The 26,532-nt window shown below is 44.7% G+C and overlaps 1 protein-coding gene across 1 annotated transcript in view; it reads left to right on the forward strand.

The window, feature by feature from the left end:
• The window catches only part of norpA (no receptor potential A), a 307,805-nt gene that overhangs the window by 157,975 nt on the left and 123,298 nt on the right, over positions 1–26,532 (forward strand). Inside the window, exons 14-20 of the mRNA XM_072289167.1 lie at positions 2,168–2,247; positions 3,092–3,176; positions 10,276–10,366; positions 11,710–11,842; positions 20,019–20,058; positions 20,695–20,730; positions 22,498–22,715. Coding sequence (XP_072145268.1) covers positions 2,168–2,247; positions 3,092–3,176; positions 10,276–10,366; positions 11,710–11,842; positions 20,019–20,058; positions 20,695–20,730; positions 22,498–22,715 — 683 coding nt within the window. The remainder of the gene's footprint in view (positions 1–2,167; positions 2,248–3,091; positions 3,177–10,275; positions 10,367–11,709; positions 11,843–20,018; positions 20,059–20,694; positions 20,731–22,497; positions 22,716–26,532) is intronic.

The following is a 26,532-nucleotide window of genomic DNA, read 5'->3' on the forward strand; positions in this document are numbered from 1 at the left end:
TACATGATTTCCTGAAAGCAGAGTCCAGGCAGGGCGTAGCGATTCCACGCTTGACGATTTTGGAATGGCAAGAATCGCTTGACAGCAACCCTTTGCTGGCACGTGGGAAATATTGCCGACAAGCTTGCCTGTCATGAAAGCTTAATCTTAAATCTAAAAATTGCAGGATGTTACATAGTGGCAATTCATGTGTAAACGAAAGCTTTTTGCCGTAGTTCTCAAAATGTTTAAAATATCATCGCAGTGCTTCAGGACCCTTGTCTGTTAACAAGAATCAAAAAGTTGACCATATATCTAAAAGCCTTAAAAATATTCAAAGTGCTGTCTCATTTAAAAGCTTCAGCAAGCAGGCGATCAACACTTGGTAGGAATATATTACACAGCAGCTGCACAATACACCAACCAATGCAAATGTCGTGTTCTTGCAATAAAAGCTGTTTGTCCAAACAAATAAAGGTACTATTAAGATAGGCTTCCAGTAGCGGTAAAAAGTTCTCAAGCATAACAGCAGCTACGTTTTGTAAAGATATTATGCCACTTCTATGCCCATTTTTACCACACCAAAAAACGCCTTGTTTAGATAGATCCTCAACATCTGTGGAAAACCATTGCCTAGAGATTGATTGCTCCGTTAAACTGCACTATCTCTTGTGAATTACCTGTCAAGAAAGAGTCATTTACTTTTACAGATTTTAGTACCTTTTATAGACGCATACCTGCAGGTCTCAGCTATGCAACAGACTGCATTAACCAATAACGCGAATTATTTAGGCTTGTGTGCGTATAAATTTTTTGGTCCGAAGTGAAGTCAAAGCAGATAGTAATTATTGTCGCATAATTTCAATGCAAATGGTTCGCAAGTAGTTGCTGAATTTGCATAAAACCTTGGCATGGAAGCGAGATGTTGACAATCTAGAAAAGTTGGTTCCTTACTTGCAAAAAAAGAAACAGGTTAAAGTTTGTAATCAGTTCTTTTTTTTTTTTCGAAGTGCTCTTATTCAGGTATTTTCATGCAAAAGTGCAAATGCAGCACTTCTTACAACCCCAGCGGCACAGATTTGTTTGCAAGCCCTTGTTCACTGTTCTCCTTCAGTCTACTCTAATCTTGTGGTGGTCGAGGCCGCAGCAGCGTTTTCTGCTCACCCGTCATACGTCATCGCAGTGCTGCGAAGTGCAACCTTGACTGCTCGACGCGAGCACCTTATGCTGGATTGCACAAGTTCAGCTTGATGGTTTCAGTCTACACACAAGCTCAAGCCGTTTCGTTCTACAAGTGCTCGGAAGAAAAAAATAAGAAAAAATTCACAGTACCATCGCGGTGCAGCCATGCATGCCAATTTTTCACAGCAGCGCAGACCGCATTGCCCCCCTTTAGGGCAAAGTTCTCCATTGTCAGTTTCACTGAAGAGATGGGAAACAGAGCAGCTGGTCAGAGATATGATGTGGGTGATGCGTGCATCCACAACTAAAGACTGTTTTTACAAAGATTCGGGTGTTGTATGCAGTTATTTTTGTGGGTGATGCTCCTAAATGTTTTTTTTCTTTGCAAGGTATTATAATTGGGGGATGCACATGGAAAAATATATGTATTTGTTCATTTCAAGTTTTTTGAAAACCTTGAATACTGGAATTCGAGCTGAAGCAAATATTCAATAGTAACATAATATTTGATAAAATATTCAAAATTTTTTAATATTTGCACCAGCCTAGTGTTATTGACTCATGGCTTGCAGCAGTCCACATCAATGCCTGTGGAGTCGCCAGCTGTCTTCTCTGTCTGCATATTATAAATAAATTATAGACTCCAGCAGAATGGTGCATTAGTGGCTTACACATTGGGGTCTGCAGAAGCATACATTGGAAATTGAAATTCACTTTAGTGCTTCTTTAATTAGAACTAAATCCTCCGACACAGTGTTCTTTGTATGAGGAAATGAATTTCATACTTGTATGGAATCTACTGATGTTTCTCTGTGAATCGTTTCGTTCAATGTTTCATTCTTCCATAATAGTGGGTGGATGTATACCTGGGTGTTTCGTGCTCTTTTCATGCTTCTATGGTCATGCACACTTCTGTGTAGAGCAGGGGTGGGACCAAACTTTCTGTCTTGGGGAACCCCACCTGTCTTTCTAAGGCTTGCAACATAGTCAGTCCTCTCTATTGCAGGATGTCATCTATGCCATCAGAGACTGTGCATTTGTGACTTCCGATTATCCTGTGATTCTTTCATTTGAAAATCACTGCTGGTAAGTGTGCATGCTTGCGTAGCGCATTGCATTCCTGCACATTGCGGGTTAACTGCTGGGAAGTCAGTTCATGTTCTTTAAAAAGCCTCCCCCCCCCCCCCCCTCCTCTGGATATGTTAGGGAAAAAAAGGCAACACTAAAGAACTAAGAAAAAAAAATATATCATTCAGTGGTTCCACTGTGATGTCAATGATTACTATTTAAAGTTTATGTTCCTAAGCTTGTTTGCACATTTGGTTGCACATCACGATGGCAACAAGAAAAGAGAGGCTGCACAAAATGCCAAATAGAGTTATGGGCATTGTAAGGTAAATCGTGTCAAAGCAAAGTGAAAAATAAAGTGTTGCATTACAGGGTCATTTCCCATTCTGTCATTGTTTGTTTGTGCTTAGTTGACATATGCCATGCCAAGTGACAAAAAATTTGCTGAGAAATCTGTAGCATTGCTTTAAACATGACTTCTCCATGAAACTTTCATGGTGAACTTCTACGCGTATGCTTATATCTTCTGTAAACCAAATTGAACTAATTGTATCAGAAAATAACTATGTCTCTCTCTCACTTTATTCTTATAAACATCCCTCAGTGCTGTTTAGGCAAAGTGATAATTTCATATGTTTATATCCTCCACTTAAATAAATCTTTGTATAACAAAGCACTTTTTTCTTTCCATTGTGTAGTTGTGATCTGTTGTAAGTAATATGCTAATTATCAGTGCAAATGTTTAATGATTTAATGTTGGCATTGTGACTTCTATGGGCTAGGGTTATTAACTGTGTATTTCATTATTTACAGTTGCTGCACTAATGTCAAGGCTCAATAATGCTTCTCTGTTTCTCTGTAGCAAAAAGCAGCAGTATAAACTTGCCAAGTATTGCCTGGATATTTTTGGTGACCTGCTGATTACTGAACCACTGCCAAGTTATCCGGTATGTTCACCACTTGTTCCTAAATATGCACTCAGCTTCTTCAGTTTAGACACCCTCCTAGCTCCCTGATGGCAGCCAGCAAGGTAAAGTAAGGATGCACATTTTCAACTTGTATAGGCTCTACTGCATGCTTCTCGCAAATTGAAGTATATGACATGTTGAACAAATATGAAGGCTCGACACACTTATATACATTAATCCGATACTGAAGTTTGTTTGTAAATGTGCACCATGGTGCCATCAGTGTTGCAGTGATGTCACGACACAGCGCAAAATTTGCTGACATCACGTAGCAATAAGGCTAGCTAGCTAGCTGCTTATATACAGTAATTTTCTTTGTAAATAATTATGATTATTTGATGAAGATTTCATATTGCAACGGAACAGCCGCCACAGTGTGGCTGCACTGAGGAGGACGAAGACGACGTGTGTGCCGGCTTGATATAGCGTCGCCATTTTGGCCTCCGTGAGCTTTGCTGTAAATAAATTGTAAATAGTATTCGGCTTCAGCTTCATGTAACATTAATTTGGTGGAGGTGGACGTTCCCCGTACTCGTCATGGAGCTTCGCAGCAGTCGCAACGGCAACAATGCAACTTCAGCTCCTGCTGGCGGCACTTCATCTACGCAAGCGTCTCCGCCTGCAGCCCCGACCTACGTCGCCGTTTCCCCACCTCGGGATCCTGGTGTTTTCTACGGAGTCGGCAGTCCTGACGTTGACGACTGGCTCCGCTTATACGAACGTGTCAGCACCAGTCACAGGTGGGATCCGACTATTATGCTTGCCAACGTACTTTTCTACTTCGACGGAGCTCCATTGGCGTGGTTCCAGACTCACGAAGAGGCGATCTCGAGCTGGGATCTCTTCAAAGACAAGCTCCGCGACCTTTTTGGCAATCCGTTTGGTCGACAAGTCAATGCCAAGAAAGCCCTTGCCACACGTGTACAGACATCGACCGAGTCCTACGTGTCGTACATTCTCAACGTCTTGGCCCTTTGTACCAAGGCTGACCCGAACATGACTGAGGATGATAAGGTTAATCACGTCCTCAAACTCATTGCTGACGACGCCTTCAATTTGCTGGTGTTTATGAATGTCACCAGCATCAATACCATCCTCAAGGAGTGCTGCCGTCTCGAGCATGCTAAAAGCCGCCGGGTATCCCAGCACATCACGCGACTTCCCAACACAGCTGCTACGTCATCCTGTGACGACCTCTTCCACCAGCCATCGCGATGTGACAACTTGACCCACACCATTCGTCGTGAGGTCGAAGCGGCACAACCGGCGGCCCCTTCATTCCCATTACCTGATCATTCTCCGGTGACAATCTCCTTGATCCAGGCCGTCGTCCGTCAAGAGTTGTCCAACGTCGGCCTGCAATCCATTCGTTCAGTACGCTCGGAACCTTTGTCTCCACGCACGTCCTCACCGCGCTCTTCTTACTCCTTATTGACAGCGCAACCCATCCGAATGGCGAACCGTGGACGACAAGCCGATCTGTTTTAACTGCCGACGCATTGGACATGTCGCTTGCCACTGCCGCAGCCGCTGGACTTCTCCGACGCGCTATTATCCTGACTACCTCCCTCGCCCCTCTAGCGCATCCTTTTCCTTCGCCCCTTCTATGCCTGCCCCATCATCTGACCCTGCGACACTTTGACACAACCCCGCTACTCCCGCTCGCCTTCTCCCTCCCGCCGCCAATCTCGCTCGCCCCCGTCACGCCGTGCTTCTTCTCCGACCTACTCGCCGCACCCTCGACCGGAAAACTAGACAGTGCAGCTTCTGGAGGTGAAGCTGCATTGACGACATTGGCACGAAATCCTCGCTTCACCTTACCCACGAACAAGAATCTTTTGGGCGTTCTCATCGACACTGTTCCTGTGTGCGCGTTGATTGACACCGGGGCGCATGTGTCCATTATGAGTGCTGCTCTTCGCCGTCGGCTCAAGAAAGTTCTGACGCCTGCCCCGAACCGAGTTGTACAAGTCGCCGACGGAGGGGCTGTCGCTATTGTTGGCATGTGCTCTGAGCAACTCACCATTGCTGAGAGACACACCTTCGTTCTCTTCACTGTCATCGAGCATTGCCCTCACGAACTCATTCTCGGTCTGGACTTCCTTGCCAATCATTCTGCCCTCATTGACTGTTCGGGCGGCTCACTTCGCCTTCACTTGCCCCTTGTGGCCGACCCTGTGGATCCACCTCCAAGCCGTTTGAGCTGCATGGATTTTATTCGCCTACCGCCTCACTCTGTGGCACAGGTCGACTTGTCCTCACCAGCTGTACCTGACGGTAATTACGTGGTCGCACCAATTCCGGCAGTTATACTTACACGTGGTGTTACCGTGCCGCACACTGTGCTGACAATTACTGGCAACTGCACCTGCCTTCCCCTTGTCAATTTCGCGCTAACCGCGCAAGTTCTGCCTCAGGGGATTTCATTGACTATAATTAGCGCTTTGCAGGATGATGAGGTCGAGCCATTCACAGTGGAGGATCGTCACAGCTCAGGCGATACCGTGACGTCATCGCACGGTACGGACGTCGACATTGAGAAGATGGTTCCCTGTGACCTTACACCTGCTCAAGCTGCAGCCCTTTGCCGCGTTCTTCAAGGCTGTCGCGACATTTTTTACTTTGACAATCGACCCTTAGGTCAAACGTCCGTCGTGACCCATCGCATAAACACTGTCGATGCCAACCCTATTCACCGACGTCCATATCGTGTTTCTGCATCAGAACGAGCTGTTATCCAACAGGAAGTCAACAAGATGCTTGCAAAGGACATTATGGAGTCTTCCTGTAGTTCCTGGGCTTCTCCCATCGTACTTGTCAAAAAGAAGGATGGAACGTGGCGTTTTTGTGTGGATTATCGCCACCTGAACAAAATTACAAAAAAGGATGTGTACCCTTTGCCACGTATTGATGACGCTCTAGACTGCCTGTACGGTGCCACTTATTTTTCTTCTATCGACTTACGGTCCGGATACTGGCAGATATCCGTCGACGACATGGACAGAGAGAAGACTGCATTTGTTACCCCTGACGGCCTTTATCAGTTCAAGGTGATGCCTTTCGGTCTCTGTAACGCGCCCGCCACCTTCGAACGAATGATGGACTCTGCTTCAGGGGTTCAAGTGGTCCACCTGTTTGTGCTATCTGGACGACGTCATCGTTTATTCACCCACATTTGACACGCATCTAGACCGCCTTTCAGTGATTCTTGACGTGTTCCGCCGCGCCGGTCTCCAGTTGAACTCGTCAAAATGTCACTTCGCTCGCCGCCAAATCACCGTCCTTGGACACCTCGTGGACGCCAGAGGCGTGCGACCTGACCCGGACAAAATTCGCGCTGTTACGAACTTTCCTGTCCCGAAGTCTACCAAGGGCGTTCGTAGTTTCGTAGGGCTGTGCTCATATTTCCGACGCTTTGTGAAGGACTTTGTGACCATCGCCCGTCCCCTTACCGACCTCTTGAAGAAAGACGCCCCTTTTTCTTGGGGTCCTGACCATGCCGCATCTTTTTCGCAGCTGACTACTTTCCTTACCATGCTTCCAATTTTGGCCCACTTTAACCCGTCTGCCTCAACGGAAGTTCGAACTGATGCCAGTGGTCACGGCATAGGAGCAGTGTTAGCACAACGCCAGCGTGGACATGATCGCGTTATAGCCTATGCCAGCCGACTTCTATCACCCGCCGAGCGCAATTATTCAATCACAGAGCGCGAGTGCCTGACTCTTGTGTGGGCTGTTGCGAAATTTCGTCCATACTTGTATGGACGCCTCTTCTGTGTCATCACTGATCACCACGCGCTCTGCTGGCTATCCTCGCTCAAGGACCCCACGGGACGACTCGCTCGCTGGGCGTTACGCCTGCAAGAATATACCTTCTCCGTGGTATACAAGACGGGACGCTTGCACCAGGATGCCGATTGTTTGTCTCGCTACCCCGTCGACGACCCGGCTGATGCGGACACCATCACTTGCGTTTTCTCTGTGTCCCAGTTGCTCGAAATCGGCAATAAGCAACGCCGCGATCCTTCATTACGAGCCCTCATCGACCATCTGGAGTCAACGCCTGGTGACACCTCTCTCCGGATGTTTCTCCTTAAGGAAGGGGAATCATACCGCCACAGTTTTGATCCACACGGCCTTGACCTTCTGCTCGTCATTCCATCGCACCTGCGTTCTACTGTCCTCCAGCAACTTCACGATGCTCCTTTGGCTGGACACTTGGGCGTCTCGCACACATACGACCGTGTGCGCCATCGATTCTTTTGGCTGGGTCTCGCCCGCTTCGTGTGGCGCTACGTTGCCGCTTGTGAGCCTTGTCAGCACCGGAAGAAGCCCTCCACACCTCCAACTGGATGTCTCCAGCCGATCGATATCCCACCCGAACCCTTTTTCCGTGTTGGTCTAGACCTTCTTGGACCACTTCCTCTCTCCGGCTCCGGAAATAAGTGGGTCGTCGTCGCTACTGATTATGCTTGGCGGTACGCAATCACCAGAGCCCTCCCGACAAGTTGTGCTACTGACGTTGCTGACTTTCTTCTGTATGACGTCATTTTAGTGCACGGTGCTCCGCGTCAATTACTCACTGACCGTGGCCGCAGCTTTCTCTAGGCAGTCGTCGAGGGCATCCTCCGCTCCTGCTCGACAAAGCACAAGTTCACGTTCTACCACCCACAGACCAATGGCCTCACGGAGCGCCTCAACCGGACCATCACCGACATGTTTTCGAAGTACGTTGCGACCGACCACCACGACTGGGATCTTCACTTACCATATGTGACGTTCGCGTATAATTCTTCGCGTCATGACACTGCTGGCTATTCACCATTCTATCTCCTGTATGGCCGAGAACCCGCGTTGCCCTTGGACACCTTGCTGCCCTCGGTCACAGATTCCGCCACTGAATACGCCCGCGACGCGATCGCACACGCCGATCACGTGCACCAGCTCGCCCGCACCCGTCTCGAGGCCTCACAGGAGCATCAGGGATGGCTCTATGATTGCCACCATCATGACGTGCACTTTTCTCTGGGTTCTCTGGTGCTTCTCTGGTCACCCGTTCGACGTGTGGGCCTTTCCGAAAAGCTGCTGTCGCGCTACACTGGCCCTTACCGTGTGGTACGACAAGTGACCGATGTCACATATGAAATCATCCCCGCCGATCTCTCAGCGTCATCATCAGCTGCAAGTGACATCATTCATGTGGCAAGACTAAAACGATACCACACACCTTTCACCGCGGATGTGTAGATTAAGCACCGGGACGGTGCTTCTACAGCCGGGGGTGATGCAACGGAACAGCCGCCACAGTGTGGCTGCACTGAGGAGGACGAAGACGACGTGTGTGCCGGCTTGATATGGCGTCGCCATTTTGGCCGGCCTCCGTGAGCTTCCCTGTGAATAAATTGTAAATAGTATTCGGCTTTAGCTTCACGTAACAATATCATTTATTTTTATTTATTTATTAGTAAACCCTCAAGGCCCAGAGGGCATTACTGAGTGGATGGGTACAATATAAGTACAAAACAAAACAACAACAGGGATTCAAAGGAAAAAAATTAGTTTGCAGCGAACACCAGAAAGTGTTCAGTAACTGCATGCTTGAACAATGCTTGGCCCTCAGTGGCAACGATGCAGGAGGGACTCCACTCTCTATTTATCTTCGGGAAAAAAGAATGTAAAAAGAGATTAGTGCGGCACAAAAGGACGGCTACTTTATTTTGGGTGGTCGACGCTTGAGCAAAAGTAAGCAAGTTCCGAGATAAATTCCTGTTGAAGTACTTGTTTATGGTTTGACCAGGAATGTGTTGATAATAAAAAAAAAAATGAGCAGGAGTAGTTGTGCTCATGTTTAGCTGACGTGGCAATTGCAGGAATAGACGAAGCCAGTGTTTCATGCCATTATGCATGGGTACAGAAATCGAAAGTAGTTTGTTGACTAGGGTTACGAGCGACGTGTTTGCAGCTTTGCAGTGACATATCCGAGTTAAACAAGAACTGGGGCATCTGCCCGGCCTGCTATGTGCCAACATGGAAAATGGTGCAGACAACAGGACAAGAGATGTACAAACTGTAAAGATGCACTGTTCTGGTTGCGTATCTTAAGCCTTTTCATCTGCACTATTTGCCATGCCAAATGAATGTCAGCTGAGTCAGCTTCAAATTGCTGCTCTGTATCAAATTTCAGACAAACCTTTTTATATGCCCAGAGTTTCACACCAGAATTTTCAGACTGCTGGAGTTTAATTTTTACATTATATGTATGAGGTCAAGGTGTGTCACAATAATTGAATGCTTAAAGCTAAAGGAGCAAGATAGAGTCAGCAACGTGCAACAGGTGCAACGGGAGAACCTATTCGACCCACGGCACACCTGTTCCAGCACAAACACAAGGTGTAAATGCGAGAGAGTGAAAAACAGCTGCATTCTAACAATTGAACCATCTATAACAGATACCCCGAATGGAGCCAATAGTTACAATGCACGCACTTCTGCATTGCGATGTATAGCTGGCTGCATTTACAAGCAGCTAAACATATGTCTGCAGAGAGACACAGTGGGAAAATTCTGAACACAGTGCACCAATCTTAGTGAAAAGAACTAGGTGATGGGGTAAGTGAGCTGGAATTGTCTTCGTGCTCAACAAAACCATTGAAAGACTACGACACGGTGTGAATATATTTAATGTGGTGAAAACAAGGTTGAGCAAGAGAGAAAAGAAAGAATAGAACCTAGTTGCCTTTCAGTAGACAACCTTAAACTGTCATTTGTGTGTTGCTATGCCAAGGCCTTGAAAGTTGACGAGTAATGACAAACTGACAGTTGCAGGAAAATTTTCTCCCTTGCCATTTGGTGACTTTTGATGGGGCAGTTTATGGTTGCTTGCGCAAATATTATTAGTGATGGGTAAATTTACCCACTGGTAAAATGCTTCACACAAGCAGCCCTTGGAAACAGGCATGTTTTGGAAAGAATGGGGGTCCCCTTGTTCAGAGAGCGTACAAGGGCTGATGAAAACTAGGTGTGAATGCCGAGGGGAATTTCAAGGTGACCTTCTAGTAGTGAGCTTTAATACTTGCAGTTGGAACCAGCAGTACCGCTTCCAAGTCCCAACGACCTCAAGAGGAAGATTCTCATAAAGAACAAGCGACTCAAGCCAGAGGACGAAAAGCGTGAGTTTGTTTTTGCCGCAGTTGGAACTTTCAGAAAGGATGGCTGCTAAACACCTGGTGATGTGGCCTAGATAAAGCAAAAAATTTCCTTCTTTAAACGAAGGAGTGATTTACAAAGTGGGAACTTAGTCCACTTAATTTATGTCTGTACAAGACTTGGCCTTGGTTTAATTTGTGGCAGGCTTTGTTCTGTTGGCAATGAGCTCAGGCCTTCATTTATTTCTGGAGAACATTTCATGGTTCTTTTTATAAAGCATGGTTTGTTTAGAAGTGCATTAATAGAGTAGCTAATGCGTGTGTGAGGCTATGGGTCACAAAGGTCACCTGCTGCAATATTACCATCTGCACTCTTGCAAAACATTTTTATGAAACAAAATAGGTGAAACGAGGTGGCGAGTAGGACATATTTGTTTCATGAATGGTCTTATATGTCTCACACACTGTCTTATAATATACTTAAGAGTAGTAATTGCTTCAAATTTCTCTCTTGTGCATGCATGAAGTTTCTGCACATACAGGTATAGTCAAATCTTTATGGGATGTGGGATCTGACATAAAGCAGAATAGGTGCTGAGCCAGGCCACCCAGCATGGTACATTTACTAGTGTGTGTGATGACCGGAATAATTTCAATAATTGCCAGCCAAAAACTGGGCTGACGTTCGACTTTCTCATGGCACTCGCATCCCGTAAACTTTGGACCTTGCCTGTGCAGGTGTTTAAGATGGTGCTTTGTTCGGGGACTGTCAGCGTATTGCACACCTGTGAGCCTTGTTATTATTCTTGATAACATGTTGAAACTCATTATTAGGGAAAGTATCTCATATTCATGGCTGGGCAATGTGGCTGGGTCTAGGCATTGCCTCTTTATTAGGGATGCCTAACACATTAAAATTTGGTGACAGGTGCCACTTCAACATCACAGGGCTACAGAAGTAAAGTAAGCATCATATGCAAAGATAAAGACATGCACATTTATGTTTACATGCCTTTACTTTATGCCGAGTGATATTGGATAGCCATGCTAAACCAAGCAGCTGACAGCAAGTCCTTTAGGTGCCGTAAATCATTTTAAAATGCTATGAAAGGCCAAGTTTTATGGGTAAGTTCTGGGGTGGGCAGGATGTTGGGCAGCTCTGGGGGCCAAAAGAAGTCGACGCCATCAAGAATGTTCGTGATAACAATACCACATAGATGGGTCTTTCGTTTGATTACCAGTTGTGTGAAGGATGGAACAAATCACGAACCTGTTCTTCAAGTGCATGGGGAGGTTGGCTGAGGTGCACCGTACAGGACAGTCTGTTGTTGTCATTTTAATGACATTATGTGGCGGTGGTGTCGCAGGTGAACTGGAGCTCTGGCGGAAAGGACAGCTTCAGAATGACGACGAGGAGGAAGAGAAGGAAGATGCCTCGGTTACTATCATCGCACCAACCGAGGAAGGGGAGGGAGGTGAGTGCGAGAATGACCTGAAGCTGTTGCATGCTCCACTTGAGGAATGCCTTTAATTAGTTTAGTATGCTGAACTGTTTGCGTGTATCCAGGTTTCTGCACACTCCATGAGATTAACTGTAAAGGTATTGGGCAAATGAGAGTTTTATTGCAATTTACAAGAGCCTGGGATAGGTGCATGTTGTGTAGAAGATAGCTCCAGCAAGTAAGTCTGTGAGAACTAGTCTTCAGTAACATTGGCCAGGGAACAAATCTGTAATAATAACAATAATAATAATAATAATAATAATAATAATAATAATAATATCTATTTCACTCATGAAGTGAGGGAGTGTGGGAAAAAAAGCTGACAAGTCAGCTTGACTAGTTCCCAGCTCCCTGGAGTACAAAATAGAAGAAACAGAAACACTTTTGGCATTGGCAACGTAAAAACCACAAACAAATAGTAATAGTAATACAGCAATAACTTGCCCACAACAGTGAGAATAACTAACTATAGAAATAAAAAGTTTGTTAACTGCGTGATAGACCAATGTTAAAGTAAACGTACAAACATGAAAAAACTGCAAGTAAAAAGCGCTACATAATGAAGGAAAAGACGAAAAATAAAATGGCACACATTTGTGTAGTATGAAACAGTACATTAGTACTTTGCAATGCGTATAGCGTACATGCGCAGAGATGAAAAACCATATAAAATTTGGTCATGGGAAAGGAGTTTTGCCACAGAAGAACAATTTGAGTTTCTGGTTCAGTGCTGTTTCGGGAGTGAATCCATTGTTATGGCTGAAATTTAGCAAATGCAGTAGCGTTCTGTTTACCATTTGTTGTCCGTATCCGGTTCTGCACATTTTGATTAGTCATGGCTGTGTGTTTCGATTCTCATAAAGTGTGGTCCTTTTAGAAAGCGATGCCAACCGTAGTAGGGAATATCTGTTATTTTTTACGTCAAGCTTATAATGTGAACACAGGCAACGTAGATATAACTCGTCTGTTTTCATTATGCAGTACTTCAAGAACGGAGGGTGGGAAGGGTGACTGATGGGGACGTTTTCAATATTTCGTAACATTTTTTTCTGCAATATCATGATTCTTTGCAAATTACCTTTTGTTGTGTTCCCCCAAACTAATTGACAATATTTCATATGTGAGTAGAATAGCGCATTGTACAATAGAAGCTTAACCTTTGACGGTAGAATGTATCTGTTGGCGTATGTCAATCCAACGATGTGAGACAGTTTTGACACAACGTGGTCGATATTGCCACTTGGAGTGACGTATGAAGAACACGGTAACAATACTGTGAAAGACAAAACTATCTTTTATTGGGCAAACTTTTGCCCACAAAAGCAGGCTACACTTAAAGACTGGCGACAACGGCGAACACAGTCGGCGATCATCGAAATCTGATCAGCTGGTCAAGTGCGTCGGCTTTTATACATCAGTTGTCGAATGTTCCAGAGTAATCGCTGGGGCCCACATGCAATCAGATTACACAACGTTCGGTCACAGACAGTGGATGGAACCATTGATAACATTCCACCCAGCTCATATTTTCACTGAAATACACTCCAAGTATTATAAATGTGCTTACATCTCTACCTTTGAGTTGTGCAGCTTAATGTCTGAGGTAATGTTAATCTTCTTGTTTTTTGCACGGTATATGACAGCCTTCGTTTTACTAAGGTTTATTTTCAATTAGTTAAGTTGCACCCATGTATCTAATTCCACAAGCGTTCTGTTCACTCTCAGAATCAGCTCATCCGTACTTCCTGCAGAGAATAACAGTGTCACATCATCAGCATAAATGACAAATTTCACCATAGGATCGACGTTAACAATGTCATTCAAATATGTTAGTGATAAGTTAAGATGTGAGCATTCCTCACATGTGGGCATATACAAAAAGGAAACTTGTTTTATATACATCTGACTGTTTTCAACCCTGTAACAATATCATCAGTGGGAAGGTCATTCCAGTCCCAGACAGTTTTCAAGAAAAATGGATAGGAAACATGTAATACTCTTTTCAGGTGGTGGGTAGACGACTTTTTAATGGTTTACAGGGAAGGTTTACAGGAAATGACTGGGGACTCCCACTTCAATTGCTGCTTCTGAAGCCAGCCTAGTTATGGTTTTCTTCATTGCCTCTATGTCATCTTCATCTCTCTGTTCTAAGACTTCAAATTTGTTTGAAAGTGCCAACCTGAATTGGTCTGCTTTTACCCCTACTGCACTTAGGTTAGCCTGTTCCTTCTTGACCAATTTTACCCTTTCTCTCTTCAAATTAAGGTGAATCCTAGCCCTCACTAACCTATGATCACTGTACTTTACCCTACCTAACACTTCTACATCCTGCATTATGCTGGTATCGACAGAAAGTATGAAATCAATTCCATTTCTTGTTTCATCATTAGGGCTTTTCCAGGTCCACTTTCTGTTCCCACGCTTCCTGAAGAAGGTGTTCATTATTCGCAGCTTATTCCTTTCTGCGAATTCTACCAACATATCTCCTCAAGTGTTCCTAGAATCCACACCGTAGTTGCCAATTGCTTGTTCGCCAGCCTGCTTTTTCCCCTCTTTTGCATTGAAGTCGCCCATGACTACAGTATACTATATGGCTTTATTTATGTTGTTATACAGTTAAAACCTTGATATAACAAAGTAGGTAAAATCAGCAATTTGCTTCGTTGTATCGACATTCAGCCTTTTAAACAAAGAAGTGCAGTCACCTACCAAGTTTTCTTACACGGAAAGGGGCCGCAGAATTTTATGAATTATAGGGCAATCGAAAAAAGCGAATTTGAGTAAGAGAACACTTCATTTTGATTAATTTTGGAGTCGGCGATGAATGCTACAGTTTCATGCCACGTTGACGGTATCTTCACATTGGCGGTACAAATTAAGTGAAGCCAGCAACTCGCGTGCACTCCGCCCCCGTGGCTGATAGCATCGCCTGCACTGGGATGACGCTATCAGGAAAAGTGCCAGCAGTGGGGAGCGAATGCTTCATCTGCCTCTCGCTCCAACGAGTCACCAAAACTCGAGATTACGCTACCTTCAACAGTAAACACACGTAAAGAGAGCTTACATGATCATGATGCCCTGCCGTCTCGGCACACCCACTCTTTTCACACATCACACGTGGCAGATTACCTATAAAGCAGGGTGCGTGGCTGCCACGCGCAGCCACGACTGGGATGCACGTCAGAAATTGCAGTGTTGGAATCTAAATGTTGCGAAGCTTGTATGAGTTAATGAGTTAATGTGATGGATGACACGTGCATCAACCTTGTTGCCTGTAGCTGTTAGCTCTCCGTGTCATGAGGACAAAGGGGATGCTGGTCAAGGGAAGAGTGCTGATGAGAGGCATACGAGGCATAGAGAAATATGATGCTTATGTAAACACATTTAAGGCTTCTATAACCTCTTGTACCTACCAATTCTAAGGGATCGGCCAAGAATGCCAGTGGTGCATACGCAGCTTTACATACGCAGAAACCTAAGTAGTCTATTCAAGCACGCACTGGGTGGCCAATATACTAGGCCAGCCAGCAGCGAGTTATTGGGCACATACCCAGTGGTTGTCCATCCTGCAAACACAGCACCTGCAAAGTGGGGCCAGGAGGCAATGACAGCCCTCGTAGAATTATGCCACATAGGTGCTGTCTGCATCAGGCAGACTATACAAGCTGCAGTAATAATCGGCAGACATTGTTGATAGCTAATACAATTTCTATATGTGTAGTGATTTTGACTTTGGCACAAATAGACTTTCGTGATAATGTATGATACTATCTTAGTGTTAATCCAGGGAAAACACGGGGAAGGCGGAAGATGGAAATTCAAGATGATGAGTAAAACGAGAACATGGTGAAAGCAGGACCCAACATTTTGACAAGTGGACTTGTCTTCTTCAAGGCGACATATGCTTTTCTTGCTGCAGTATATATAGGTGGGGTTCTTCTAAAGGGGAGAGGGCGTAAGGCCGGTGGGTGCAGCAATGAGCGAAGGTGTGTTAGTGACGAGAGTGCCGAATTGAGAATAAAGGAGGGCTGTGCACAAGGCCAGGGACACGGCCGTCTGTCAATCACGTGTCAACGCCCGTGTGTCAGCCGGCGTGTCAACGGCGTGCACAGCAGCCCTCTATTGTTTCGCTGGTGGTCGTGGCCTACTGTGCCTCTGAAAGAGATAATACAAGGAGCGGCAGAAACTGGTGCTCGTGAAAAAAAAAGGGGGGAAGAAAAGAAAGAAAAAGAAAGGAAAATACTGAAGTGGTATAAATAAATAAATAAAAAGAAAAAATACGGAAAGAAGAAGAAACTAAACAACCACACCAAGTGTTGTTGCCTATAGCTTGAAATTTAGCATAGCAAGTAGATTCTAAAGCTCCCTTTGAAACCTTTATGCCTATTGGTTGTAATGTCTTGAACTCATGGATAAGGCATGATTCCCTGTATTTTCTTTCTCGTTCAGAACGGAAATTTGACTGTAAAATGTAGAGTTTAAGTTCATCAAAGTTATGACCTTGTTGGTTGAAATGCTTGGCAATGGCTTTGGGAAGCTTTTTAGCTGTGCCCGCACGATGTCCATTTAATTTGACGTTCATTGATTGTCCCATTTCACCTATATATTGTTTCTTACAGAAGGAACATTCAAGCATATAAGTCACATCTGAACTTGTACAAGTGAAGCTAGATTTGACTTTGTGTGTATAACTATTTGCAGTGCTTTTAATTTTAATGTCACTTTGAAGGTGCCTGCAGGTTTTGCACCTGGGGCGACAACATGCTTTTATTATGGGAGAATGCTGTTGGCTGACTTCTGCATGCACTAACATGTCTTTAAAGTTCCTGTCAACGATAGGTACCCTTGGTACATCTGGGAATGCTTTGCGTATAGAGATGCCCACCATATGAAACAACAGCCTTACTAAGATTCAGTAGAAAAATGGAACATGATTCATGAGCAAGTCAAAGAGACAATACGTTTTAAGACTGATGAACACTGTTCTTACTGGTTTTAAGTGGCACATGTCTAGTTTATCTAAATGACATTGTCACCTTTCTTCCAAGCTTTGAAGAAGGTACTTCACTTCGCTAGCATCAAGCTAAAACCAGGACACTGCAACTTGGGTTACAAAGAGCTGAAGTTTCTTGGCCATGTTACGAGTGTGGATGGCATTAGGTCTCTGCAAGGGGACAAGTCTTTTTGCCCAAACATTGACTTGAGCCTGAGGCATCCCTTGTTTAAGAGCCAATGTTTCACAGAAGGGATCTGCCATTATCAGGGTGCCTCGAACCACTGTTTGGACAAGGTGTCAAATACATCTCAAAAAGACTTGTCGCTGGACAAGTTAGTGCAGTTTTCTATACATCCCTTTTAATGGCATGAGAAGCAGACACCACAATGTCAGGTCAGTGTTTGTCATGTTCTATGTGTCATGTTCTGTGTGTCCTGTTCTGTGGGTCATGTCCACTTTTCACACCATAAAAAAAGAATGTATATTGTCGAACACGGCCATTTTCGACAGCCATTTCAACACAGCAATGCCTGAGGTATCCCTCATTCAGTTGTCCAATGTTTCGCCAAGGGAGCCTGTTTTCATTGGCGTGCCTTGAGCCAGTATTTTGACAAGGAGGCTTCTCGAGGACAAAAGTCCCCTTGTCTAAGCATTTTCTTTGGACACGTCGATGAAAATACGTCCCCTTAGCAAAACATTGGCTCCGACTTGAAGTGTTCCTTTTTTGACTACTGTTTACTTCTGCTCTGTGACGATTACACGAACACTACATGCATATGCATTTACCTTGCATCTCCCCATGATCAAACTCTTTCGTATCGAGAATTTGAGGCAAGACCACAAATGTTTGAGCTATGAAGACTGCAGCTGTTGCTGCAGATCCTCTGTAACACAAATGAAATCATGGAAAAGCATGCGTTTTCCTAGCACCCTGCACATTTGCCAATATCGGAAGATAGCAGCTTGCTGCTACTTAATTAAGTTTAATAGGGGCTGTGGGGTACAGCCAGAGAACAAGGTCTCTATCTTCTGATGATGTCATATCTTGCTTGATTTACTTACTCGATTTGAATTCAACATGAGCTGTAGCTTCACATATTGTGCACCTTTGGAATCCTATATTTATTTATTGTACAATATTAAGTGAGAAGCTACAAAGTATAACGTCACAAAGATGCAGCAACATTGCCAAGCTTCTCATGCAGGCATGAAAACTCCATTGGCACACACTTTCTCAGGAGATAATTGGATTTCACATGGCCAAGTTTTCAGAAGTCATTTGGCTGACATTATAGTTCGAAGTGGCAAACAATGAAGAAGAACAAAACTTTTCTTTTTTACAAACAGGGAGTGTATCTGCAGTAAATATTGAGGTTGTTGATACCCTTTTTTAGTGTGAGTTGTTTAAAGTGTTATTCCTTGGCAAATGTGTCAGTTAACAGACTCTCAGTGAGTGGACGCACACTTGTGATGAGTGTATGCTTTTAGCGGCTACCGCCACCGCGGGCTGACCAGCCTGCCAGTGCCGTTGTTATTGCTGACTAACGTCCCTTTGTGGCCCAACTTTCAGAGGTCGAGCCAAGTTCACCCACACAGAAAAACAACCCTGGATCCAAAAGTGAGATTTCGGCCATCCACGCTTCTCGCCCTGTGCGCTTCTCTCCTTCTCTGCTGTGTGCTGCCTTGCCAGTCCACGGTTCATCGGGTTCACGCACTGCTTGTGCTGACCGCTTCTCTCTGCACTGCGCCGCTTTCCGTGTTGTCATCTCCATGGCTGGACCCGAGCGCCACCTGCTGGCCTAGCCAGGGTGTGGTTTCTGCTTCTGCTGTCCTCCTCTCACGCTTCTTGTCCTCCTCTGCACACAAACTGTCCCCTGATCCCTTCTCGGTGCCACTCCTTGGCTTCACGTGGCACCTGCTGCACTCTCTCGCTCTTCTCTTCCAGAGTCTAGTCGCAGTTGCGGCCGACTGGTGTTCCTTTGAAGCTTTCCTTCTATCTCATCTTCCTTGGCCACCGTAGCAGTAGTACTTTGCTTGCAGCTACAAGGTTTCTCATTTTCCTCTTGATAACAGCTTAGCATTCTGTTGGCCAACACATTTATTGTTTTCTCAAATGTGCAGCTGCCGTAGCTGGGTGGCTGTATTGTCAGGGAGGCTGTACAGGCTTTTGAAATTTTTGGTGCTAGTTTTATAGCCTGCCAGGTAACACCGTAGTAGAAAATGTTGCCTGGAGAGTTCTTTCTTTTTTTTTTTTTTTCACTCAGTGTATTTGCTGGAAACTGCTTTATTGGCACCTGCTTTATATTTTCTGATTAAAGTTAAGTTCATATAAAGCAGGCAATTGGTGTTGGACCATAACTTACCGCTAACTTCTCGCCATCCACAGAGCACAATGCTGTCTTCACTTCTGTAGAATGCGGCGAGACACCACCATTTTTGGAATGATTGGATTGAAGCATGTTTAGTTTTGATCAGATGTATAACCAAAATAAATTTCTAAAGGATAACTGTGTTAAAGTTTGGATTGGTCACGTTAGAGCTCTGTAAAAACACTGCAACAATGGACACACAAAAGGCAGATGCAGTTTACCCTGCTGTTGTGACCATGCACACCTTTTAGATAAGCTAAAGCGTTTGTACTAAAAGCACTTGATATCTTTTGCTACACAATATACACCAGTAAAAAAGACAGTTTGCTCCATGGCAGGGTGTGAGACTCATGCTGGTCTACCACTGTTTCAATTATTACAAATAGTGTGCACATCTATACCATGAACGTTAACTCTCATTTCTACATAGCCTTTCAACAAAGCAAGACTGCAGCATCATAAAGAAAATTGGGTTTACTTTTGGTTTAGGGCATTGAAACTGGGAGAGCCATGTCACTCGAAGCAACTTTCACAAAATTTATTCGCATTATCTGTTCTGATCTGTCTTGTAGCAGAGCTTCAGTGCACCTGATTAATGTCCTTCCTGTTGAGAGCACACACTTCTGCTTCCCTGCTTGACACTGCACCACTTGTGCACAAGTGAAAATTGATGTTGACTCAGATGTGCTACGTTAGCTTCGTAAAGCATGGCTTGATCCATGTTCTTCACAGCCTTTATACTTTGGTTGCTAGGTATGTTGGAATTTCCAAAAAGAGTGTTGGTTATGATTTGACAACTTTCCTGAGAGCATAAGCTTGCTTCCGAGTCAGGCTGGCACTGCTGTCTGTGTCAAATAGCTTTCATACTTTTCTTTTCAATATGTAGTACTAAAGCAGTTACTGTGAAGTAACAGCACTGAAAGCAGGGCGTGTTGATAAGGATCTGTACTTAAGAACGAAATAGAGCAAAAGACATTGGCACAAAAAAAAGTAGACAACTCAACTGCTGGTGTGCTTATGTGTGCTTACACAACACAAGTGCTGATGTACTTGTGTGTGATAACACAAATGCTGTGTTATCAGCACTTGTGTTCTCTACTTTTCTTTATCCCTGCATTTTTCATGCTGTTTGGGTCTTACACATGGATCATTATGAAGTCTCGTTAGCGCTAGCTATTTTCATTATCCATTTCGTATATTAACCGTTTTCGTATAACTGTTTTCATTTGTTCTTTTGAGTAACACTCTGAAGCGTTAATAGGGATTGGTCCAGAGAGGCCACTAAGAAGTTCAACGGCTGTTGGGAACTCTCGAAAGCAGCTTTGCATTCTCTATGCAAAATTGAGAGTAGTCTCTGATGTCGTACGAAAATATGTGCAAAACTGGAATGTTCTCCATGCAATTACTTATGTCAGTTACTTGATGTACGGAAATGTATGCATGCATGTACACATATGTGCACATTTGTGTTGACCAGTTGTGCAGCCAGGATCAAGCAGCAGCCCTCTACATTGTGAACCAGCCACCTTCATTTTATTTCGTGTTGCATAGCTGAGCACACATTTTATAGGCAGCCTTGTGCTTTTCATCAACTGCTCATCTCTGTCATCTATGCAGTCAAAAGAAAAAAAACTGATAGACATGCAGCAATTAGCTAAAGGCTGTTGCTTGGCAGTATGATTGCAACTTTCGCTCGGACCTGAACTCTCAAATGCATCTGCATCTGTTCCTTTCCTTTTTTTTTTTCATGAGAAAAGTATTTTATTGAAAACATTTCTTTTAGCTTATCACTATGCTCAGGTTGTGGTGTCAAGTGCAATTGCAACAAGCAATTACATTTGCAGTTGTCAAGTGCAACAAATCTGTTGCACCTTGCTATTTGTTGTGCTGCAAATGCCCACTTCTCACAAGCCACTTCTGACAGCGTTAGGCTTCGATGAACATTGGGTTAATCTCTGCACCAAAGCCATAGACAAAATCTGGTAAAACATCATATCAGTCAAACACGAGTATTCACGCATGGAAAACAAGCATTTAACCATGGGATAATTATTTGATCATCGATTATATCAATGGAGCCCCCACGACATGCCTCATAATCAGAATGTGGTTTTCGCACATAAAACCCCATAATTTAATTTTCTTTTCTTGTACAGGATAGCTTAACAAGGCTTGCTGCTAGGGTAGTTGGTTCATGGTATAGAATAAAATTAAAAGAGTGCAAAAAAAAAAAGAAGGACATAAACAAAGCGGAACAGCACGGAAATTTGACATTGGCAGTGAAGTTGCAGGGGGGGGCTCTTGCACAGGTGGGGGCACTTGCTCGGAATTTCACGGTAGTTCAAATGGCTGTTCTGACTAAACCGCTGCCTCAACTGCTCTAAAATTTTGCACAGAGGGGATGTTTCACAGTTAATTTTTATTAGTAAAATGCTTGGATGCAGTGAATTTGCCTGTTTCATTCAAGCTAACCAAGGTATGTCAGGATAAATTGAAATGCAAACAGGAAATAACTGGCCAGAACACCTCTTACACGTAGTTACATCGAAGTCTACTATCCACATCAGTACTTGACAGCCAGTTTCTAAGCATGGAGTAGTCAGAAGTGTTCGTTTCTTAGTCTTAATTAAGCCACTGTTACGAATTCAGGTGAACCTGAAAACAAAACAATGCATTGAGTAGTTTTGAATTTGTGATGACAATACATGTCTATAGCAGTGCTGGAAGGAAAATGTGGATTTTCTCAGTGGGAAAGGCGCTGGTGCTATGTGCTGCTTGGAGAAATAAACTGCTTTACATTGTGCCATCTGCACTGTTGGTGTTTCATCCCTTTAGGGCAGGGCAGACGATTGCACTATTTCTTTCATTAATAAAATTACATTTTCAATCTTGCATTGCAGCAGACTTGTATTTCTCTCATGTTTTGGTGAAAGAGTCAAGTACAGCATCCAGGCATGGTATTCAATGAGATGCACTGTAAAAGAATTCTCCCTCTAGAAATTTTGAGTGCAAGCAGGGCAGTGATTTAGCCAGACGTATGCTGTGCTCCCTTATTGATGCAATATACAGTACCCTGCTTTGATCCAGGGACTGGCACGGTTGTTTGCATCGTGGGAATTTCCTTGTCTGTTGAATTTCTATGGTGTTGTAGTTGCAGTGGTACAACGTCACCACGTTGCCCCTCCCTCTTTTTCTTCTCCTCGTGTGCAGAAAAGAAGGTAAGGTGGGCTTTGCTGCCGGAGCGGCTGACCCCGTGACCCACATTTGGTCGGTGGTTGTCAGGTGGAGGCGCAGCTGGAGGAGCAGCTGGCCATGGCCCACTACCAGTACACGGGGGCCACGGTGCACGTGCACCCGGTGCTCTCGTCGCTCGTCAACTACGCGCAGCCCGTCAAGTTCCAGGGCTTCGATGTGGCCGAGGAACGGTCCATCCACTTCAACATGTCCTCGTTTGCCGAGACGGCTGCCCTCGGTTGCCTCAAATCACAGGCTATCGAGTTTGTCAAGTATCCTTTCTTGTTGAGATGTGGCTCCGATGGCAAATCAACAACTGGTGTCCAGATTGCACCATCCCTGTGACGGAAACCGATGGGACTTAGTTTTTAAAAGCAGGTGAAGTTTTGATATGAATATCCATGGCATGCTTGCGGTAGTAAAATAGGTTAGGAAGTTATATCCCAGCATTATACTTTTGTTAAAATCTGTCTAAGCTCGTAACACTGTGACAAAGTTCAGAGTGTGCACCAAGTTTTCCATTGTCTTGCAGATAGTGGTATTACAGTGCAGTCCACTTATAACGATATCGAGAAAGACGAAAAATATGATCGTTATAACCGATGATCGCTATATCTGGACTGCAGTTACCAAAAAAAAAAAAAAAATTTTAAACGCGTTTGCGCTCTTTACCTTTGCAGCTCTGAACTCTAATTCGCTACTTGCTCTAAAGAATAGATGATGTATACAGTAGGCCGTGAAAAACAAACTTTATTTCTAGCGCCATTGACCGTGTCAAGGATTACGCGCGCCGAAATAGTCCGAAATCTGCACTTGCTTTTGCGGCAGCTTCAGCTTCACAACCGCAGTGTGCATGGATTCCAGCTGCTGCGCGAACACTGGCGGCAATCCTTTAGCATGCATAAAATCAATTAAGGAGTCGATCGACGACAGTGCACTTTGCGTGGACATCGTGGTCGGGGTCAAGGAGCCACTGTCGATCTCGTTGTCACTGTCGCTGATGCCGTCGCCACCGTCGCACAACTTTGCGTCTGTCGAGACAGCACATCTTCGGCGATCGCCTCGTCAGTGACCTCATCGCAGAACGAGGCAGCACTGTCTGCAGTCAAAAACTCCTCCTTCGACACACCACCTGTGTCACCAGTAGGAACGAGCTCCCAGAGCTCGGTTATGTCAGCGAATTCCACCGGGTCGGTCTCAGCGGGTTGGGGAAGTTCGTCCTTACGCACAAAGCCCGCCTTCTTGAAGCAATTGGTGATGAACCACTGGTAAAGCGCCTCTTCAACATCGGCGTACAAAGGGTCTCTAACCCCTTTTCCGCTGATCGGAATGGCCGCTGATAGCTCCTGCCTTCACAATCGCGGTGCTCCCGGTTTTCAAGATGGTTGATATCTTTAACTGAACGAGCTCATACTTCTTCACGAGGGCGCTCACCTTGAAGCTGCATCGAGAGTCCTGCAAAATATCAATCTTCGTGTCAAGCGACACAGCTTTGCGCTTTGTCGGCGCCATCTTCGAACTGGGTTGAACCGTTTGTTGCACGCTGCTTCGGTGGCGTCAGCCTGCTATCGCGAGAGAGTCGCGGGACGGGCGCCACCGCGCCGCTTTGCTTGTCGCTTCTTTTTTTCTTTCTCTCTCTATCGGAGCGACTGTGGCCGACGCGCATGAAGCAGCTAGCGCCATCTTGTGGCGCGCTGCGCCAACGTTGGCTGCGCCTACTCGTGCGCGGGCGGGGCGAGACGCACTGCGCGGTAATGGCGGCAGATACGAACTTACGGAGGTAAACATCGCCTCGTCTCGACATCGTTCGTTTCAGGGAACTAAGCAACGCAAACGTTACGATTATTTGGCACGGAAAACGCCGTCCAGACTGCAAAATTTTGATCGTTATATCCAATATGCGGTGAATAACCTATCGTTATAAATGGTTCTTTTCCCCATAGACCTAATGCATAAAATGACACTCTCATGTCGACCCATCGTTATAACCGATATATCGTTATATGTGGTATCGTTATAAGTGGACTGCACTGTATACTTTTTTAACAATGTATTGCATCATAATATTTATACTGAAGCTTTTGACTTAACCCTTTCAGGGTCAATGACGTAAATGTACGGCGCCGCGAACAAGTCCGAAAATGGTCGATGCCGTATATTTACGGCGCCATCTGTACGTTTAAAAAGCGCGCCAATTTCCAAACTTTTTCTTTTCTGTCATGTGCTGCCACTATGTGGGAATACAGGGAAATTTTTTCGCGTGCCTCCCTCTCTCGGTTTTTGTTGCATGGTCTGTTTTAGCGCTAGTTCGCTTCCGCGCGTCTATATAGTACCGCTCGCGCATTGGCACGCGCGCGGGCGGGGGGCGGTTCTGGTTTTGTTTCACAGGCGGTTTTGGCGTCTTGCGCTTGCAAAACTGATGGCTGTCTCGTTACTAATCACTCAAAGGACGACCACCTCTTTCTCGCTCGTTCAGTGCTCACAGGGGTGCGCATAGCAAGAATGCCGCCGTGCATGCGCTTCCATTGCTTCTTTTTTCGACACTCGCGAAAACTAATATCCTCTGGTTGGCGATAAGATGAAGATTAGCAGAAGTTTGTCACACGTTGTGCTTTTTTGACGGGCACACAACCACAGTTTTCTTGAGTGCGTGCACCTACGCAGTTCGATTACGCTATGGATGTACATATTAGTGTAAGAGCAGCAACATTTGAGTCTTGCAACATAGTCTCGTGTCCGCATTTTCAAGGCCTTGAACTGTGTGTATAAAAATGCATCAAATTTTTAATCCTTATAAGTTTATTTCCTTTTTATTGTTGTTATTCATGAATGAAGAGTACATATATACCAACGCAAAATATTTTTTTCTCACTTTACAGTCACCCTAGAAAAATTGCAGTAAATTTTTTTTGAAATAAGTCCCTAAGAAGAATTGAAATCTGCAATAAAAAACTCGACCCTGGGTGGTCGCATATGTCGAAAAAAATCGACCCTCAAAGGGTTAATGTCAAACCACTGTTCACCTACAAACAAGCAGAATAAACTGCATATAAGCATAGATACACAAAAATTCAGTTTGTTCTACTGAACTGAGTTCAGCATATCAAAAGCCTGGATAGTCAGCCACCACCTCCAAGGAGACCTGCTAGTATCAGGATATCAAGGCATTGATACAAGAGTGTGGTTGCCAGAAACAGTGCTTAATGAAATATCACACCTGTTTTGAAGACCTTCTATTGCTGGTCATGAGACATGGCTTCAATTTGAGTGCTGCAAGCTACACATTGTACAGAGGGTCATGAAAAGGTGACTAACATTCTAAAGGTAGCATGAGGGTGCAGTCAGTTCTCTGAAAAAAAAACTTTGAAGCTGGTTCACCTTCATCTAGGATTTTTACCGAAGACACCATCAGATAACATCACTCATATTACGGATTTATCTGTGGGCTAGAGGATGGTAATGCTAGTCCAATGTGATCAGCATTTTGAGGCAGGTAATAAAAGCATGAGTGTATTGACCTAACAGTTTCTGTGGAAATTTTGACGTTGCAAAGAGTTTTGTGAAAGGACATTGTGTTGCCAGATTCTCTCAATATTTAAGTGTTCTAACTTGTTACTTAGATTAGCCTAGCCCTTCTGTATACCACACTCCTTTCTGGCTCAGTTGATAAGCTGCACAGTTGTTCGATAGCCATCTCAGCTACATACAGTTCCCGCACCAAATCAGTGTTGAAATGTGAAGTGTGGGCAGGTGGCATCAGGCACACTTCAGCCTCAATCACTCTATCTGTCACGCCATTTCAGAACTCCAACCTATTGCAGTTTCATTTCTCTTACAAATCTTGCATAGTCTCACAGAAAATAATTTGCCACTGCTTTTAAGGTAACAAAACAAACCAAAGAACATTCTATGTGCACCATCAGTCAAGTGTGGAAACGAACCTTGGTTATTTGGCTTTGGAATCGGGCATTCTGTACATTGAGCCGAGAGTTCATCAGCACACCGGCATCCACGCTGCGGAAAGACAAGAGGACAAAGCACGTTGTGACAATAGAGGGCACCCCCCCCCCCTCAAACGCTGGAGGGAAT

Source organism: Dermacentor andersoni, chromosome 7 (genome assembly GCF_023375885.2).
Source record: "Dermacentor andersoni chromosome 7, qqDerAnde1_hic_scaffold, whole genome shotgun sequence".
NCBI lineage: Eukaryota > Metazoa > Arthropoda > Arachnida > Ixodida > Ixodidae > Dermacentor > Dermacentor andersoni.